Below are 19,991 nucleotides of genomic sequence, written 5' to 3'. Positions count from 1 at the left end.
GTCTTTTAAGCATTTTCCTCATCAAAAGAAAAACATGACTGTTGACACTGTTACTAAATCAGTGCAGTGAGCACTAACAAAACAAAACAACAACAAAGGTTTCTATAGCTACACTGGGCATTAAAACTTCCCCGAAAGAAACCAATAAGGCAGTGGCATTATTTCTCTCAGCAGAAATGTAGACTGAGGAATGTCAGCTCATTTGCTGATACATGGGCTCAGGGTCTGGGGTTTTTTCTCTTCTCAAGTGAACATCCAGGAATTAATCTATAAAGAGATCTGTAGAGGTAGGGAGGGAAGAAAAAATTTGATGAAAATGAATTCATAGAGGTCCTGACATCAAAGATTTATGTTCAAGTTGGCATTCCCCAAAGTGGTTTTAACAGATATTGTACTGAGGTGTTTATTGTAGCTCTCTGCTGCAGTGCTTCAGGGTCTGCAGTGAAGAAAAGATCTGCAAAATAAACTGTGGTTATTCTAAATTTTCATAGGACTAAGTGTAAGCCTGACCATCTTGAGGAATAGCATTTGGAGATTTGGAGACAGGATAGTTGATTTTATCTAGGCAATAGAATATGGTCAGCTGGAATTTACTTTTATGGTGGTGTGTGGTTTGTTTTTTTTTTTGGTTTTTTTTTTTTTTGTTTGTTTGTTTGTTTGTTTGTTTGTTTTTTTAAGGGCAGTTGCTTATTCAGGATTTTGTTAACTCAGGAATTTGTAAAAATTGCTTATTTTTTCTGTGTAGCAGCAACTCAGACAAGGAAAAAATTTGTGGTTTTTAATTTAGCTACTAATCTTTGAGTTTCTCCACACTCAGTTGTGGTCTTGTATTAGCAAGTGCTCTTGTGTTTACAATTTAAATTGGTATTGCTTTCTAATTCAAGTTCTGGCTAGAGGAGGAAATGCTTTTGTTAACATAGAAATGCCTTTGAAGTGAGCCTCTAATTTGCTTTTTTCCTTCTTGAGCTGTTTCTTTTTTAAGTGTTTATTTATTTGCCCTAAATGGCAAGCATTTCTGTACACATGGCATTTCCCTTTGTGAGTGGCAGTTCCGTGTGGAAGGGTTGTCACTCCTGCCATGTAAAAACAAGCTCCAGGTAGCTCTCCTGTGCTGAAAGCTGCAGCAGCCTCTGGATGCTGCCTCCTCTCCTGACAAACCCTTCGGATAGTGATGTGGGGGTAAAGCCATACAAAGTGTTAGGGCTGGTAAATTTAATCTTCAGCTTTTGTCCCTCTTTGCCTTATCTTCCCCTGAAGTGCTGTGTGCTGTTATCTGGGAAGAACGGCTGTTCATCTCAGTTAATAGAAATCCTAGAGCAGTTGCTCACACGGAAAAATGGTTTTATGAAGCATTTGGGTACTTTTGACTGCGGCACACTCTGCCTTGTCCTGTTGTTGCTCAGCCCTGCCTCTCTCTTAGCAGTCCCTTGCCGATTTCTTGCTGTTTCCTTTCCCCCGTGTCTCTGCCTCAAGGCTGGTGTACTCCAGGGAAGCATGAAGCCCTTAACAACAACTATTGTCCCCTTGCTGTGTATCCCCAGCCTCTAGGAAAAGCATTCTCCGTGCTGGGAACCTCAGCCTGCTGTGGAGCAGAGGAGCAGGGTGAGCCCTTGGCTCCTGGCACAGCTCGCTGGGATCAGGCACGTTATCCTAAGGAACGGGCTGGAATTGGCTGCGCCCCTTTGGACAAACAACCTTCCCTGGTGCCCCAGAGCTGCTGCTGAGAACTGCGTCATAAAACCTGACACGGCAGCTGCTTCTTCCTCCAAACGGATTGAAGCTGCTTCTTAAGCAAATGGCTTAGGAAAATAGGCATCTTATTCCCAAGTTGTTTTCCATTTCCATTTATTTTACAAGGCATCGTTCACACAATGATAACAAGGTACTGATCTGAACAATTCAGTAACAATTAAAAAAGTAAACATTTGTTGTGACCATGTACATTGAATTGCACTTTTAATAACAAGCATTACACTTATATTTTCATGTCATACTCTATATAATACATGGATGTGTTACCCAAGTAGTGCTAGTACTGAATGGTTCTCACTTGGAAGTCTGTGCATCACTCTCGATGATGCATTTTTCCCTAACTCTTTAGGATTTGTAAACTTGGGACACACCCAGATCACAGAGGCAACCCCAAATCTGGAAAACTTCGTTGTCATGGAATCAGAGATTTGAAGCTGCTGTTTTCAGTGTGCTGAAGTGAATCCACCTTAATGGCAGACACTGAGGGAGATGGACTATACTTGATTAGAAACTTTTCTGCACTCATATGTCATCTTCTCCCAGTTCAAAGAAGCCAGAGGATCTTCTGCCATGCGAAAGCAAGATTTCCCAAGGCTCAAGAGAGCTCCTGGCACAGCTTTCGAGGGTGGTACAGCTGAACTGCAAACCCAGGGATTATTGAAAGACAGGAATTGAGATCTGAAGAAAAATCTGGGAACATCTGCTGTGGTTTGCATTGGTAGTACCATCCATGTATTATATAAAATACAGAAATAAGAGAAACTGTAAGGAAATCAGTACAGCCCAGGATTTTGATGGTATCAAATCACAAATGAAATTTATGATACCAAATCCTTTTGATGTATTTATCCCCTTGTCGTTCCGCTTTTATATATTATTCTATATGTAAGATATAGTTCTCCAAAGATACATATATATTCCTTTACAGGTTAAATAAAAGCAAGTCCCACTGAATAAGAAAATAATAAAAAGTAATATCCTAATTTTCTACCCATTTTTTGTTTTTCAGGTAAAAATTGCATGAAATACATTCAGTAACAAAGCCGTGGGGATCCAGGAGAAATGGAGAGCCCTGTATTCCTGGAGAATTGACCTGTATGTGTTAAGTCACAATCTTGAAATAAATTGTGTAGACTTCTGACCTGGGAAAAATAAGGTCTTGATCAATGCTGAGCATTATTTATCCAGTTGCAAATTCCTGTCCTCCCCAAAGCCACCTGTGGATTAGCTCAGTTCTGAAGGCTGCTGTGACACCTCCCCTAAAACCTGAGAGATCCAAACTTGAGCATTTCATCGTCTCCCCTTAGGGTTATTACCTGGAAGGAGATAATGGGGCAGTTCCCAGTAGGATATTAGCACAATAGACTGACAAATAATTTAGCTTTAACCTCTGTTAAACATCTGGTGCAGCCAGCTCTGCACAGCCCCTTCAGCAGGTCCAGCAGGGACAGGGAGTGCTTGTGAGCCACAGCAACCCCTCAGGCCTGAGGGGAACATCTCTGCCCTCCCTTCACAATTAATCAGACACAATGCTTTTCTCTCTAGCAGCTGGAAGAACACCAGCACTGTAAGGTAAGAGTGCTTCTGGTCTCAAAGCCAAGGGTGCTCAGGCTTAGAAGATGATGCAGAAGTTGCCAATTATCCCTGAGTCTAACAGTAAATGAAAATCCTCTGAGTAAATGAAAATCACCTGATTACAGTTCTCCCACACATACAAGTAGTTTCATGATTTCACTGCAGCTACTTAGTAGAAGGAACAGCCCTGCTTTGATCCTGTGGAGAAAGCATGGCATGTGACTTCCAAATTTTGGTACTTTGGTGCCAGTAAGTGCAGATTTTTATTTTCTCCTAACTAGCACGCTCAGTCAATGAGTGGCATCACGACCCTGGAGTCAATGGGATACTTCATGCTTTGTGAAGGGGCTGAACTCTTGCAATTCTTGACCTTTTATCTCCATCTCCCCTTGTAAATGGCTGGTTTTATTTCAAGTTTTTCTTAACATGATCATTTACCTTAAAAGAAATTTCAAGGGCCAACTAAGAGAAGTCATATAAAATGTCTAACAAAGAAAAAAAATACTGCTTACCTGTGCAAGCACTTTAACTTAGTGGTAGCAATGTAACTTAGCTGTAGCAAATTAAATCCTCATTAGTGTACAGGACAAGGGGGGGGTTTGTCCAGTGGCAGTACTGATTACATGGCTGACTACCTTTCCTGAGACTGGTTCTGCCAAACCCTAATGCAGATGCACCTCAGGGATTTTGCAGTTTCTTGGCTTCTCTACCCATGCTATTTTCCATCTTTTTTCTTTTTATTCCTCTCCGGGTACATTTAGAAACATAAACTAAGTGGAGTAAGTCCTATTACTTTAGAATATTAAGTTTTGTTCACAAAGATAATACAAGTATATAATAGTTCACAAATGTACCACATAATTAAATCAGCCTTGCTTCATTTAGCCTGTAAAGTGTTACAGTCAAAGGAAAACCGACTTTTGAAAGTGAAAAGAAGGACTTTTTTTTGCCCCCCATATTGGGCATCTCAGAAACAGATTATAGTCCAACAAAATAAAAGCTGTAGTAAAAATATTCTTTGGAGGTTTGTTCCTAATCAAAGTAAAGACTTTGTTTCAGAATGGTGCATTATCAATAAAATTTAAAAATAGGTTTTAGTTCCACATATATATTTATAAAATTCAAATGAATTTTTAATAAAAGTTCGATCTGAACACACAGTTTATTACAGACTCAGGGAAAAAAGGTTGATCACTCCAGACTTAGGAGCTATATTAGCTGTTCCAGTGCCACATGGAAACAACAGTTTGAGTGAGACTTTGATGCTGTTTCCTGCTGAAAAGCTGAACAATAAGCCAGCTATCCCTGACAAATCCACCAAGGATATGTGTGTAGGTAGTTCTGTCATACTGAGCTCTCTTTTCTTGCAGGAAACGAAATTTCCCAGTAGCATCTATAGTCAGCAGATAGAATTTTAGCTTGCCTGGTTTAATCATGGAGCCCTGCTCCCTTCCTTCATTCTGAATATTCATCAAGATGCCATAAAACTATTTCCTTACTCTTTCAGTAATGCTGAGAAGATGCAGTTTCCTCTTCCAAATGCCATTGCTACAAATGCTACCTTGGACCTACAGCTGGAAGGCGGAAATTGTTCACTGCTTTTGAGGTCATTGCTTTCTGAAACTTCCTTTGGGTGAGGTAAGCCAGCTTACAGGGGTTTGACATCATCATGGCTAGCAGGCAGCAAATGTGGTTTTGTTCCTGAAACTCAACTTCCAAAGGCAGCAAGCAGCTCCACTGAGAAGGTGAATGTTGTGTCAGAGCTCCCTCTGTGAAATGTGGTGACCTTATTTACCAGTTCCTGTTTGATGAACTTGGAAAGTCCCACTCTCATGACCCGTCTGCACTCATTTGACCCTTGCAGGTGATTTAACTCATTCACCTGACAAAAGATGAGCTGAAGGGGGATAAATCCACCCACATCTTTTTGTTGTTGTTTTTAACTATCTCCAGTACATACTACAGCAAGGACAAGGGACAGGACTGTACAGTGGGGAGTTGGAGGAGTGAGCAGGAGTGAGCTCTTAACTCATCTGCTCAGGGAATCACTGCCTAACACCTTTCCTTAATCATTCTTACGGAACTTTTCCAATCATGGTTTTAAATCCACTTGTAAGTATGATTTAAGATAAATGAAACAAGAAATTCAGACATTTGTCAAATAACCAGTTTCCCTCATGGGCTCAGTACCCTCAAATGCAACAATCAGATGTTCACCAGATATCCCTAAATGTCACTTCAGATTTATTACAAATTCAGACTCATGTTCTGAATGTGAAGCGGAACTGGTAAGTGAATGACTAACACTGGGTTTAGTCAGTCAGGAGAATGGAAACATTTATGCAAATATTATGAGCAAGATAGTGACAAGGGAAAAAGACCTTTGATAACATTTGCAAAAGAAATACCTTCTGTTCTTCCCCTTTTTGTTCCTCACTGTATTAATAATTCCAGATAATCATTGTTCTTGAAGGTACATTTTAAAATACTGAAGTTTTTAACCCCTTATTCTTAGAAGAGAGAATTGTGTCAGGATGGTGATTATATTTTGATCTCTACTTCTATCAGCTGACTGCCTTTTGGAACCTTTCCTTTGGCACTGGTAACATTAAAATTGTACTACCCTGTTGAAAATAATTCACAATTATGCTTGACAACAAAGCACAAGATGGGTATTATTAAATTTTATTGTACAAAACTGACAATGTATGGCATTCCTTAGAATTAAAAAAAAATCAAAACAGAACTAGTGTCCCTGGAAAAATCTTGTAAATGAAAAACAATTAATACACAACATTTAGTCCAGCAATGACATTTACCTGCAAGACCATCTTCAGACATGACACGCATAATTAAAAAAATATTCCATCAGTTCAAGCAATAGTTTAATTTTCCATGAAATAAGTATTTCTATGAACACTTCATGTTTAGTCAAAACAAATGCTTTTGAACTTTCTTACCTTAAGAGATATAAAACAACCAGACAGGTTCTTCACAACCAGAGAAGTCTACCCCCACCGGGAAGTCTAGGGCTTGTATTCCGCTTGAAAATGCTTGTTTTTATAAAAATAAGTAATACCAACAAAGTGTTTCCTAACCAAACACTTCTAGCAAACAGATCTTGTTTCTATGGTATTTTATTCATCAGTGCAGCACAAACCTCTTGCTATGTTTTATTTGATTCTTCATTTCTGTGTCAAATTTGGAATCTGAATACAGACCCAGGGCAAGGTTTTCATTGCTTTTATTCATAAAACCTACCCTTTATTGCACAGGATTTACAAAAGGTCAAAACCATGCAAGGTCTCCACTCTGCTTCTCAGCAAAAACATCAAGTGTCAAAATGGTTCTCCCTTTATCCCAGTGGAAGGAATTATTCCTTGGAATTCTTAATATAAACATGAATTTAAAAAAGGAACTAGGGAGCTTTTTGTTAAATTCCAGTTGAACTGTAAATAGCCTTTAAACAACAGTATTACAAAAACTGCACTGCTTGCATTTCTGAAGAAAAACCAATCCAAACGAGGAGGTTGTAAGGGAAGCTCATAGCAATTGTGCCAGGAGAGCACAAGCCTATCTTTGCTATGGCCTATGCTTTACAGAAAGTGCTTCTCTGCAGGACACAGTTGCTGTGATAAACTTCTGAGATGGTCCCAGGGCCTCAGTTATCCTCAATGTCTTACACTGTGCTTTCTAGGGAGAGATTACGCTGCAGCACTGTACATTTTCCATTCTCTCTCTGCCTCCAGAAGAAGAAAAACCTTCTATGCAAGACAAAAATAATTTTGAATTAGATGTGTATTAAAGACCTAGTTTTGAAATATTTATTTAACATCTAGTCATATAAAATAAAGTGTAAAAGTATGAAGGTATCAGAACGTGGCTTTCAGCAAGGCAGTATGAGAAGTAGGAATTCAACATAAACCAGGACTTTTGTTTTTCCCCTTTAAAAAGGGTCACATCAGCAAATGAATGAAAAACACTGAAGAATTTCACTTCGAGCCTGCACTCCTGCCTCATTGTCCTTTGCCCAGGAGGAGAGAGCAGTGGAAGAATCCTGCAGGGTTTCGGCTGTGTTGTTCTTTGTGCTCTTGTGCCGGCTGTGGCTGGAACTATGTGCTGCCCTCTCTGGGAGGCAGGGGCGGCTGCGGCTGCGCTGCTGCCTGCGTGCCTGTGGCCGTTTTGATAGAGTTCAGGGTTTTGCTAAACCAAGAGTTTTTGGCAGCTTGGATTTCATTCATTAGGGCTCCTCTCTGGTGCTCCAGCTCCTAAGAAAGCAGAATAGTCAGAATTGATCAAAACCTAATTAATTACAAAGAAGCATCTTCACACTAAGTCCCTGTCCAGCACTTCCCTTGCAATCTCCCAGGCACTGGGGAGAGAAGACATTTGAACTGCTGAAACAGCACAAGATACTTAGACACACAAATAAAATCAACTTTTTAAGACAGATTTTTTTCCTGAAAGTTCAGCTATACAGGCATTGTCCCTTTTGGAACAATTTTTTGTATGATTCAGAATGATTTTGGACTGAGCATGAGGTTAAGGTGACCACCCTGCTGTACTTGGATGCTACATACCTGAATTTTGCACTTGGCTTCCACAAGCTGCAGTTTGGTCTGTGCGAGCTCCAGCTCCATCTCTCTCAGCTGCTTCTTCAGTGCATCCTTCTCATCATCTGTTTCGATGCCTTTGTTGTCCGTGCTTACAGCAGGCACCTTCAGGGCCCCCTCCTTGCTGAAAATCTCACTGCAGTGTTTGCAGGCCATCACTTTACCCTGAAACACCCACAAAGCTCATTCTTAATCCATGGCACAGGAGCTGCTGTGCTTCCTGGAAGAGCCATTTTATTTGTCAGACTGCCTCAACCTCAAACCATCGACTACTGCAGTTTTTATAATTGGCATGAAAAGAATTTGAGTAGTTAATGAACAGTTCCCAGGGTAAGTTAACTAGTGTAAAAATTCTTAAAATCTACTTAGCATGCTCTAAGCGTGGAGACTTTGCTCCTACATTAGAATCTTCTTGCTACCAAAGCTTTGTAATATTTGAGTCAGCACAACTCAGAAGAGTAAATTAAATCTGAGTAGATGAAACAGCTGGCCTGGCTTGCACACACTAAAACAGGATATTGAGCTGTTTCTCCATAATATAGCAACGTCAATCCTAGAATTATGTTATTATCAATAACATTAAAGTCACTAAAAAGCAACAAATCTAGTTCAGCTTGGGTACTGAAGAAATATGTAGAAGCTACAGCAGAGGGTAAACAACTCTGCCTACTCAGAATTATTATTGTTATTGTTATTATGATTACCTATCAGGAAATGTTTACCTCTTATGTAGGCGTTCCTGGTAAGGGGTTTAGTGAAGGGAGAGGAACCCCTGTGGATATTCTGGGGATGGCCCTAACTGTGCCATTTGGTTTAATTACTTAAACCAATTCTATTTAAATTATAGAAACACAAATATAAGCCTTGTCCAATCTGGCCAATTCCAATCCCTCTGCTGTGCACACCTGAGAAACAACATGTTTTGTCTTCTAGAACGTCTTCTTTTTTTTTTCCCAGTTAATCAGAACATCCAAGTAAATACTGCTTCTCTACATTTTTACCAGAAGTATATATTTTAACAGTAAAAAGAAAAGCCACATACTAAATGCACTTCAGTTTGAGAGTTCCACAGTGTCTGATGAAAGACAAGGAACAATGAAAGGAAATAAACCCTTTCCCTGTTTACATCTGCTGAAAAATGCACGTGGGCTGTTGATGATCTTTAAAGTACAGTTCATGTTTCATTCTGTATCCCTGGCATTCAGCAATGCTTGTGTTAGAAATATCCCCCATACAGAGACATTGTTCTCACCTTCACAACTTCCAGTTCATCTTTACTGGCTGCTTGTTGTTTTTCCAGCCTGGTACTCAGCTGGGAACAAATCTGGAGCAGAGAAAGCAGTCTCTTAGATCAAGTTTACTATACCAAAGTAGAATCTGTGCTTTTTAACAATAGTTTTTGCTAGAACCAACATTTCTTAAATTCTGCCTCACTCAGGTATATGCATTTCCCCTTAACACCTCCCCTGGTGCTGCTAATGATAAAAACCCAGCAGTATTCAATACAGAACCAGAACACAGAGGCAGGGACATTTTATGGATGAGTTGGTTTATGATGTTTATACTGCATTATGTCACAAGCTACAGAAGCATTCAGCCTACAGTACTAAAATTAGCTGAAAGACAGGTTATTCCTGACTGCCTAATTAGGAGACTATTAGGAAAGCCACAAGAAGATTTATGACAAATTACAACATTGCTCTCCAAAAGCCTGAAAGGTGGAGCTTATTGGAAGGATGAGATCTGCAATGCTGAAAATCCAGCTCTCGTAACAGGATGAAAGAAGAAACGTGAGAGAGGGTCTCTGGAATGGTACCTGTTTATACTCTGCAATAATGGCAGTGGTTTTCTTGATCTCAGATTCTGCCTTCTCCAGCTGCTTCCTGAAGACTTCCTTCAGCTAGGAATTGAAGGAGAGGAGTTACACAGTACACTGACAGAACTTCTTAAATTCAGATTGTTTTCTTTGTGTCTTGCTGTGTTTACAACAGCTCTACAGCTGCCTCTTATGAAATTCCAGTTCTCAGACAACTGTCTGATTTATTCAGTTTACAAATACTGATTATATCAGTGACAAATAAAAGGTCTGTATTGTGACCCTTTATCCCTGGTTAGAGAATTCTCCTGTAACTCAATTCCCATTCTCTGTGTTAAATAGTGGTACATCATGGTCCACAGAACACAAAAAAACCCCCATTACTATTAAGTGGGGTTTACTGATATAGGTTTTTGTTTTTCTGCACACTGTCACAGCAGGTTTAGTCAGTTTGTTTGTTTGGATATGGAACAAGAAGAATCTCTCAACACTTTCATTCTCATATCCATAATGGGAGAAAAAAATCTGTTTGGGCCTATGGCACTGAGTGAAAACACAGCTAACTCCTCTCTCCCTCAGCACCACTCCACTTGGAGAGCCCTTTCAGCAGGAAAAAAACCTCACTGCCTTCCTTATGGCAAACAGAGAGCTCCATTTTAGAGAGACACAACAAATGAACGTTAATTGTTGCAGTCACTGTTGCCAAACAGCAAAAATAAAAATCAGGGCATCACTTTCAAAACGTACATGTTAGATATACAGGATTACAGGACAAAGACTGAGTGTGAAACCAGGTCCAGTCAGCAAAGTTCTCCTACCCCCACCCCTGTTCTTCTGCTGTTGGCTCTAGCTTCAGGCAGGAACATTATTTAATCCAGCAGCTGAATCAGAATGGGCTCTTAGGAGGCAACAAGCCCTCCAGCTCCTTCCTTTAGATATTTAAGAGGTCTGATCACATGTCCTCAGCTGAGATTGCTCACCACCAGTGACAACTATCGTTACAATACTTGGAAGAGGATAAGCTGTGAAAAATAATTATTCAAAACTCAAGTAAAGAAAAACACTGAAAACTGTACTTTGGGGAAAAAATTACCCTGGCCCTATAAACTTTTAATTGAAACTGCATTTTGAGGACAAAATCCTTTTCACAATTGCAACACATCCACACTTCCACATATAATATTACTGTATTTACTAACTAAATGGAAAAGCTGGAGAAAGGTTACCTGAGCAGTTTCCTCTTCCTGCTTCCTTTTCTCTTCCTCAGTCTCCACTAGCTTCTGTTTGGTCAGGAGAAGTTCCTTGTTCAAAACATCTGCTTTGTCTTCAGCCTGGAATCAGAGACACTTGTGTAAATCAGGTGTTATCTGTGCCAATACAAACACACTGGGACATACAGCTCAGAAATACACTGGGTTCAGGTTTTAGCACTGCCTTTCCCTGCCCTCTGATGGCTCACAAAACTTTTTCATATGAAATTCCCTTTTCAGTTAGCCATTTACTAAATTATTTCACTGTGTTTCAACAACTGTGCAAAAGGACCCTTTGGACAATTGTTTACCAATGCCCAAATGCCACATAAGCACAGATACCATGTCCTAGCACACACAGTGATGTATAGAATATTTGCGTTGGGAGCAGTATTAATCTAAGTGAGGGCAGCATGATTTACCTGCTGTGTAACTTCAAATAACTCATCCCTTTTTTTAATCTGTGAGCAGGAAAAACACAACTGTAAAATAATTAGGGGTCTGCACTGTACCCTACAAAGTGTTCAGGCAAAGACAAGTGTAAGAGACAAACCAAATAAAGTGGTTTATTGGTGCAAGTAAGTGTTATGTGAAGAAACCTGGTAACTGAGGATAGCATTTTCTCTGGAAGGACCAAGCTTGTGGTGACACACACTGGGAATGCTTTGTTTCTGTGAGCACTGTCCTCACTGATGATCAGGAGAGAAATGTATTTCTCAGTGTTTGGATATATGCTATAAACCTCCCCAGCTGGAAACACACATGGCACATCACCACCCTTCCTGTTCAGTAATGAGGTCAGGAAATGTTTGTGGCCAATTAACACTGACTGTGCTGACATTACAGGAGGGAAAAGAGCATTGGAAACAAGGAACCATACAGAACTTGTCTCTGAGCTGAAGTTTGGTGTTCTACCACTGTGGTGGTATCAGCTTATCTTTCTGCCACAGAAGTGATGATTATTGAGGATATTAGTGGTGTTTGCAGGCAGCAGAACCAACTCCAACCATCTCCATGACTGAAGAGATGGATTAAGGATTTCTTCATTGCTTAGTGTGTATAAGGCTGTATGGGAGAAGGGAAAACTAACAGTCCAAGAATGGAAAACTGATGAACAAAACTTGGGGACTACATGCATATTCTTGATGAAAGACCTGTTTAAGGTATGCTTTGAAGCAACTACAGATCTCTCCTCCTTGCTTGTATTCATTCCAGTTTCTCCAAGCACCTGCAGTGCAGAAGGAGAGGGCTGAAGTGTGGTTCCTTGAAAATCTCTGAGGCAAAGGGCTCTGAATGCTGCTGCCCTCCACATTCCAGTCTCCACAGGGAACACCAGCAGTTATCAGTGAACACCCAGGAGCCCTTTGAATTTTTGCTGCCATGCCACTTCATTATCTCCGCATTTTGTTGGTTGTACTGAAAGTGCTGTGAAAAACAGATCTGCACAGACATTTTACAATGCAACTTCCCTTGAAACTGGTCTTCCAAGAAGAACGTGATACCTCCTTCAAGGAAATGTTCCTTCTTTGCTATCTGCCTGAAGGCTATGGCCTACATTTTCTAAACAATCCCCAACAGAGAAGATGCAATCAGTCCTGGCCAGATCCCCCCGAATGCCTACAGTGGCACGTGGAAATCCAGCTGAGTGCAGCTAAGAGTGGGGTTGTCATGAAAATAAAGGCAAAACTGTACTTTTAATGTGTCATGCTTTCACTTGAGCACAAGGCAGGGCTCCTCAAACTGCCAGGAGGAGCTGAGACCCAACTCTGTTAACATTACCTGGTCCAGGTCATTCCGTAAGGCAATTTTGCTTGTTACAAGCTCGTGGGCAAGGTCATCGTTCTCCTGCTCCAGCCTCATGCTTGCCTCTTGGAGCCTGCGGTTTTCCCTCTGTGGAGAGAAAGGAACAACCAGGAAATAAAGTTAATCCTTATACAGAGCAATGAGCGAGTGCATGGTGTGTGTAAAACACTGAGAAAGGAGAGAGTGCACACTGAGACAGGACTGCTGCTCTGGGAAGCAACAGTGAATGAAGCCAGCAGTGCAAACGCAGCTCTTCCACTGACATCCCACTGGTCTGTGTTGTGTAAGGGACACACTGATTGAGGTGTTTCCATGTACAAACTACACTGACCTCTCCACAGAAGCACCTGGTTTCTGCTTGCTCCTCATCTAAAGAAATCAGGCAGATAAAATCCCACCCAGCAGCAGCGAACAGGGACCAATTAAGAGTTACTCATAGTAATGCTTCCAATCAAAGCAGAAAGCTGTGCTGCTCCACTGTACAAAATTCTGCCTGCAGGGATCCATAAGAACAGTCCACTTTGTGGGTGATGCAGTGCCAGCTGCCCATCTCCTGCGGGACCTGCAAAGAACTGAGCAGGAACTCGGAACAGCTCGTCCACCCCGGATCACCATTTGTGCACCTCTCTGTGACTGGTGCACTGACAGCAGCGTGTGTTTACAGCGCCAGGGAGAGGGGAGCTCATCTCCAGGGCCTGCGGGGCAGTGACAGGGACACAACAGGGACAGCTCAGAGGCTGCAGGCCCTTGCTGCACGGCCCTCCCTTCCCTCTCCACACAGGCAGAAATGACTGTCTGCAGTATGAAGCGCAGAAGGTGAAGGAACAGGAGAACGAACAGCAGCAATGCATGTCTTTTACAAATCTGTGACTGCTGTTCTAGAGCTGAGAAACAGAACCATATTCAAAACGTGCCTGGGGGTCAGTGGGCTTGCAGGGGTTCAACATCAAACACAAGTCCTCATTTTCAGAAGAACACAGCTAGGTGGGACAGACAGAGGTGCCCTCCTCCAAATGGATTTTAAGAGAAAAAACCTGTGCTGGCTTTCTGTCACTGCGTATCTTTCATACCAAAAAACACTGCAAAGGGAATCTCTGCGCTATGGAAATTCACGAAAGAACACCACGTTCATATGGAAGCTCACAGGTGGAAGAACAATAACCTCTATGCTGAGATTTCAAAAACTACTTGTTGTCGCTGAAAGGTAACTTATGTTCTCCAAAACAAAACAGTGGAAGTTCAAATATACCAGTAAAAATTCAAATATACCAGTAAAAGTCGAGGATATATAATATATGTTAGCATTTAAAACATTTTCCAAGAGTTGTTCAGTGAATGCAGTCTTACAAAATGTGTTTTTTTGCATAAATACGTTATTCACCCGTTTTCACTGCTTCCTACTCACCAGCTATGCTCAGGGATTTTTTTCTTTCCAAACTCACAACTATGAAATTACAATTTTCATTTATGTTGCAAGCAGATTTTGCATTTTTGTCTTAAATATAACAGGAGCTCTAAGAGGATGAAAAAAAAAAAGGTCTCTTATGTGTGGGAACTTCCTCTGTGGCAGGAAGTCAAACCTCTACAAATTTTCTCTCCTTGATGTGACCCTATTGTGTGACTAGAATAGGCACTGCCCAGTACAGGGAAGTAAGTTGGTTTCCCTTCCAAAAGATCGTACTTTGAGTAACTTGTTTTGTTCAGAAGCTGAAGAAAACGCTTTTGTCTTTAACGGTGTTAAAATAACCACTGCTAAAACACACTCAACTTTGGGGATCTTTCTTGTTTTAAATGCACTGTAGTCTGTTTGGGAATTCTAAAATTAAAGTAAAATTTTTCTGTAAACATAATATAAGCTTTAACATGTAAAACCAAACTTAAGTCAATAATACTAATAACAATCTCTAACATAGCTTTATTGCTGTATTTCGTTCACACCATCTTAGAAATGCTGATTTTTATAGACACAGCTCTGCTGGTTGTCAAAGTGACCTGAATTCACCTAAAGCTTGAGACCTGAGTCAGAGCAGGTTCTGCAGCATCAGTACCTTTACATAGCCATGTTGCTTAGAGGAAGAAAGCAGCAAATTCTTAAGACTTTTACAAAATAACTGAGCTGGCTTTACCATTTTTGCTGTCTTTGCCAAAAGCTTCAGTGTCTGCAAAGCAAGGCACGCAGTGTGAGGTTGACAGTTCCTGCTTTGCATTCGCAGACAAGTGGGTGAGCAAGCTCTGTGCTTGGAAATGCACTATCCTCCTCTTAAACGAGAATTTACACAGACGTTGGTAGTGAGTTAAAGATCTCTTACCTTGGGCATCCAGTCAATAGCTAAAAGATGTTTTTAGCTGTTCACCCAAATCTCAGTGTCCAGCTGAGAGGTTCTCACTGGGCCACCTTTCCTCTTCCTCCACCCAGGGCAGTGTGCCCGATTAGCTGGTTTGTCCTTTGAGCTCCTCCCCCCAGGTCTAGCAGTGTAAAACTGCCTCCCTTCTCAGGAGGAAACTCTTAACTCTGCCTAAGTCCAAGTAAAAACTCACAGGACACAGCAAACAGCACTCTTCATGTGTAGCCAACTATTTCCATAGGCTGTGAAATATTTAGTTTTGTGAAATGTGCTCGCAATGACAAAGTTCAACAGATGGAGCTGGTCTGTTACAGGACTCACATCAGGGGCAGCATTTTGTAACTGGCACCAGCAGCCAACTAGTCAGACCTGCTAGCTGTCCCTGCTGTACACAGACAGCTTCCTGCCTCCTCTCCACAACACCAAATTTACTATGACAACCATTTCCTTCTCTCCTCAGTACTGCTCAGTTTCTACAGTCAGTAAAATAACACATCCCTCTTTCCCCAGATTCCTCCTCCTGGTTACAACAGGTGGCTGGTGAACTCAGGTTAGCTTTTAAAAGGAGGATACTGCATTTCCAAAGAGGACAAACAACGCCGATACACACAAATACAAATCAACTTACCTCCTGTAAAGTCACAGACCAAATACTGCTTTCAACCATTGGTGTAGACAGTGAAAAGAAGATATAAAGAAATTTCTAATACAAAAAAAAAAAAAGTTGCTTATTCTTCATAGTGTTTTTGTTATGAGTTTGAGGGAGAGATACTCCCTTCCATCTGGGCGGAAAGCAGACAGCAAACTTGAAAGCAGTAGGCAAGGCTCAGCTCAGGATGACTGAAAGGCTGAACTCCACCCTCTGCTCCCTTCCAGGCTGTACGGAGGAGCAATTGCTGAGCAGATTAGTGGCCACGATGCATCCTCTCTGTGCTGTACTCGAGTGGGGTGTAATGAGTCACCAACCTCGTTAAGCAATTCTGTTTCTGCTCAGCGACACCCTGTGCTGCGTTTGGCTGGGCAGAGTTAGTTCTCTCCACGGTGGTTAGTACGTTTTGGGGTTGTGCTGGAAAAGGTTGACAGGATGGAGATGGGTTGGTTATTGCTGAGCAGGGCTTGCACAGAGCCAAGACCTTTTGTGCTTCTGGTACCTCTCACCAGTGAGGGGCTGGGGGCACACAAGGAGCTGGGGGGAGACACAGCTGATCCCAGCTGACCCAAGGGACAGTCCAGACCCTAAGGCACCGTGCTGAGTATGTAAAGCAGGGAGAAGAGAAAGAAGGGGGGACCTTTGGAGTGATGGCATTTGTCTTCTCAAGTCACTGTTAGGTGTGACAGAGCCCTGCTCTCCTGGAGATGGCCGAACAATGACCTGCCCCTGGGAAGGGCTGGCTGAGTTCCACGTGTGGCTGTGCTTGAGCACACAGCTTTTGCTTTACCTGCTAAACTGCCTTCATCTCAGCCCACGAGCTTTGTCACTGTGACTCTGGTGATTGTCTCCCCCATCAGTTGTGGCAGAGTGAGCAAGTGCCTGCCTGAGTTGCTGCCTGGGTTAAATCCAAACATCCAAACCCCAGACCTCTGAGTGTGAACAGATCCTCAATGATGGAATGAAAACACTGATTAGAATTCACTTTCCGGATGTGAGCAAACTGAGGTCTTCATAAACCCTGTGGAAAGGGCTCTTGATACTAGAGGAGCTCCAAAGGGAAACCCTGTGAACCTCCACCTAGAAACCCCAAAACATTTACACCAAGTGATCCAGGAGAGCCTCTCATGGTAAGCAACACAGAGGCTCCTGGAGGCAGTTGTGTTTTCTGTTTGGTGACTGGAGAAGGATTCCCCGAAGTGCCCCAGAACACTTTTTAAAGAAACAACCATGTCCCACAACAAAAGTCATCATGATTTTCCTCATGATGGTTAACATTCAGCTGCCATGACTGAATAAAAATGACCAGTGGATTAATTTTGGCTTCTCCTTCAAAACACAGAGAAGGCTATTACAGAGAAGGCTATTGTGTCCACATAACACATTTATTCACACAACTTCTCCATTGCACAAGGAGGTTGACAGAGGAAAAGGTGGAACAGAACAGAAGCATCTGCTTGTGAAACTCCAGCCCTTCTTTGTACAACTATATCCTCTTTCTTTTAAATCAATTCCCAAGCTCACTTCTGGGAATTTCTCATCAAGTCAACCCAAATCTTGTTACATGAGGCGTTTTCAAACACAGAAATAAAACTCCGTAATATTTAGAAAAACATCAACCTGAACTTTATTTTTTCTGCATATGCAACTCACTTTTCTTCCTGGCTTCAATAGGGAATTTGTAATTTATTTTAACTAAAAGTTATGAAATTTGATGACCAACAAAAATTCAGAACATATTTCACTTTTGCACCTTTTAAAAATCTGACAAAAATGTGTTAAAATTGTTATAAGCAATGGAAAATAAAGCAAAAACAGGTCCAGAAAAAAGCTGTACTTTTCCTAAATAATACTTGTAAATACAGAACAAAACAAACAGCAAAAATCATGACACTGTTTAACACTGTTTTTTTGCTAAGTCAAATCACAACATATAAAATATGTGCAGGGCAGGAGCTGCTGTGTGCTCACACAGCTCATGGGAGCTTGTGAATTTAACCTGCCAGGCAAACAGGACTGGTTACCGAGCCAGACACTGCAGAACCAGCCCAGCTCCCTCCCGAGAGACCATCAAGGCATTTCCTCTGGGGGCTGTGTCACAGGGAGGTGTCTCAGACATCCTTCAACCCTGCAGCTCCCAACTGCCTGAGTCTCTGTGGCCTGACAAATTTCTGCTGGTAACAAAACTCTAAAAACTATCACTAAAAACTATCAACCGACTGAAAGCTCTTTTCCTTCCTGAGGCATATGAGGAATATTCTGCAGGGATCTCTGCTCCAGTGATCCTATCCCAGAAACATCCCCTTCCTAGGCAGTAAAAACCTTGCATTGTTTTGGGAAGAGAAAAATTCCTGTAAGAATCACAAGGCTCTGGGGCACAGCCCGCAGAGCAGGAGCTGACAGCAGTGCTGTGCTTGTAGGCAAGCCTGGCTTCTGTCCTTCCTCAAGCCAAGCCTGGCTGGTGGAGCCCTGCACAGGAGCTGCCCCACTGAAATGCATCTCTGCCCACGCAGGCTGCACAGCACTCTCCTGAAGGACAAGCAAAAAGCAAGGCTGGCTCTCCACGTGCTGCCTGCGAGGATCCACACACGCGACATTTTCTGCTGCCCTTTGGGAACACTCCTGAAATGTCAGTTCCTACCAACCTCAACTTCACATACCAATAAAATCTAACAAGCAAAACAAGGAACAAAGAACATTTACAAGCATTTTTCCATGACACCCATCAACTGAAGAATGTGTCCAGACTTTGAAGTTAATGTGCAACTAACCTATTACAGGGACTCTCTAATCACAGCATCCTTAAGAGGATCAGACCCAATCCAGCTTAATAAAAAAATCCACAGTGAGTTTCAGAAGCAGAAGCCAAAACCCTGGGCTGTGATCTTGGCTTGTGACAGTGACTCACATCAACAGTGGCCCAAGAGTCACTTCCTATATCCTCGTTTGCAGCTTGGGATAATGTTCTTTACCATCCATTGACCAGGATCAACTAGCTAATATACTTACACCGAGCTCTAGAGAACCCTTGTTTGTTTTCTAAGCATTATTTTAATTCCACAGTACTATAAGTGAACCAGTAGAAAAATACTTAAAAGTTAATCAGCAGCCAGTTGTGTTTTTTTCCAAATAGGTCATACTTGCCATTGGCTCTTGGCAGCTACAGCACTCCGAAGTCTCATAAAAAATAAAATCTCCACCCTTTGACAGCAAAAAACCTACACTTAAAATATAAATTTCTCACAGACAAATGCTTGCTTTTTTTTTTAAAAAAAAAGAGTCAGTTTGACTTCGTACCTGTAAATCTTCTTTGTCACATTTATGGATTAAGGCACACTCTCCCACACAGATTTCCATGCTCTCCTTTTCTCAGTGTGGTGCATTTTCATACATTTACAGGCCATGTCAAGCCTGTTGCACCCTGTGTGATTGTTCACCACTCCACACTCCTGACAGCCTCCGTAACAACAGCAATGGCACTTAGCAAATTAAGGCACAACGCAGAACAGCAGGAGAACAGTACAAGGATATATAAGAAATGTCAGTTCCCAGCTATCCTGGGCAGCGGGCAGTAAAGTGCTTCAGCCCTGACAGCTTCACCTAGGGCAAACTGAATTGTCCATAACAGAGTGAGGAATAAGCGGATCCTGAACGCTCAGTGAAGTCTGTGCCCAGAGGCAGAGCCTCCAGCACACAACATCTATGGCAACAGAACTGTGACAATGAAAGCAAATACATTTAAAGATAAGCAAAGCTGACCCAAAATGGAAGAACTGTGCTTTTTTGGTGAACTATCAAGCTATCACATTAACAACTGAGCCTTCTTTCTCTGCTCCCTTGAAGAAGAATATCCATCACTATTAATTCTACTGCAGTAGTACCTCGGGACCCCAGGAGAGCTCTGGGTCCCACCATAATAGATATTATCTTAACAAAAAATTGCTGAAGCTTGGTATAAACAGGAATGAATAATAAGGAACGTATCAGCCAAGGAAGAGTTCATCTTCCAAAGTCTCTGTGGATGCCACTGCACACAGCTTGCACTAGAACAATGTGTATTTTCTCCTTTCTGTCTCTGTAGCTGAATCACCCTTTATTCCTGCGGCTCATGAAGATCTCCCGTAAAAGTGCAACAGCAGGAGAGTTACCTACAAACATATAAACTGAAAGAAGAAAAATATTATATGT

At 41.7% G+C, this 19,991-nt stretch overlaps 1 protein-coding gene across 9 annotated transcripts in view; it reads right to left on the bottom strand.

The window, feature by feature from the left end:
- Positions 1-5,996: 5,996 nt before the first annotated feature.
- The window catches only part of RABGAP1L (RAB GTPase activating protein 1 like), a 225,142-nt gene continuing 211,147 nt past the window's right edge, over positions 5,997-19,991 (bottom strand). For 6 of the 9 annotated variants that reach the window (XM_063406533.1, XM_063406532.1, XM_063406534.1 and 3 more), the window contains 6 exons: positions 12,786-12,896; positions 10,983-11,087; positions 9,757-9,840; positions 9,193-9,264; positions 7,908-8,105; positions 5,997-7,595 (listed from right to left, as the gene is read on the bottom strand). In XM_063406533.1, the coding sequence (XP_063262603.1) occupies positions 7,440-7,595; positions 7,908-8,105; positions 9,193-9,264; positions 9,757-9,840; positions 10,983-11,087; positions 12,786-12,896 (726 nt within the window). In that variant the 3' untranslated portion in view covers positions 5,997-7,439. Of the gene's footprint in view, positions 7,596-7,907; positions 8,106-9,192; positions 9,265-9,756; positions 9,841-10,982; positions 11,088-12,785; positions 12,897-15,782; positions 19,967-19,991 lie in introns of those variants that run through there. The other 3 variants (XM_063406535.1, XM_063406541.1, XM_063406540.1) reach the window with 2 other exon arrangements.

Source organism: Prinia subflava, chromosome 10 (genome assembly GCF_021018805.1).
Source record: "Prinia subflava isolate CZ2003 ecotype Zambia chromosome 10, Cam_Psub_1.2, whole genome shotgun sequence".
Classification (NCBI taxonomy): Eukaryota; Metazoa; Chordata; class Aves; order Passeriformes; family Cisticolidae; genus Prinia; species Prinia subflava.
The sequence above is the reverse complement of the archived record's forward strand: the minus strand, read 5'-3'. Positions and strand labels throughout refer to the sequence as shown.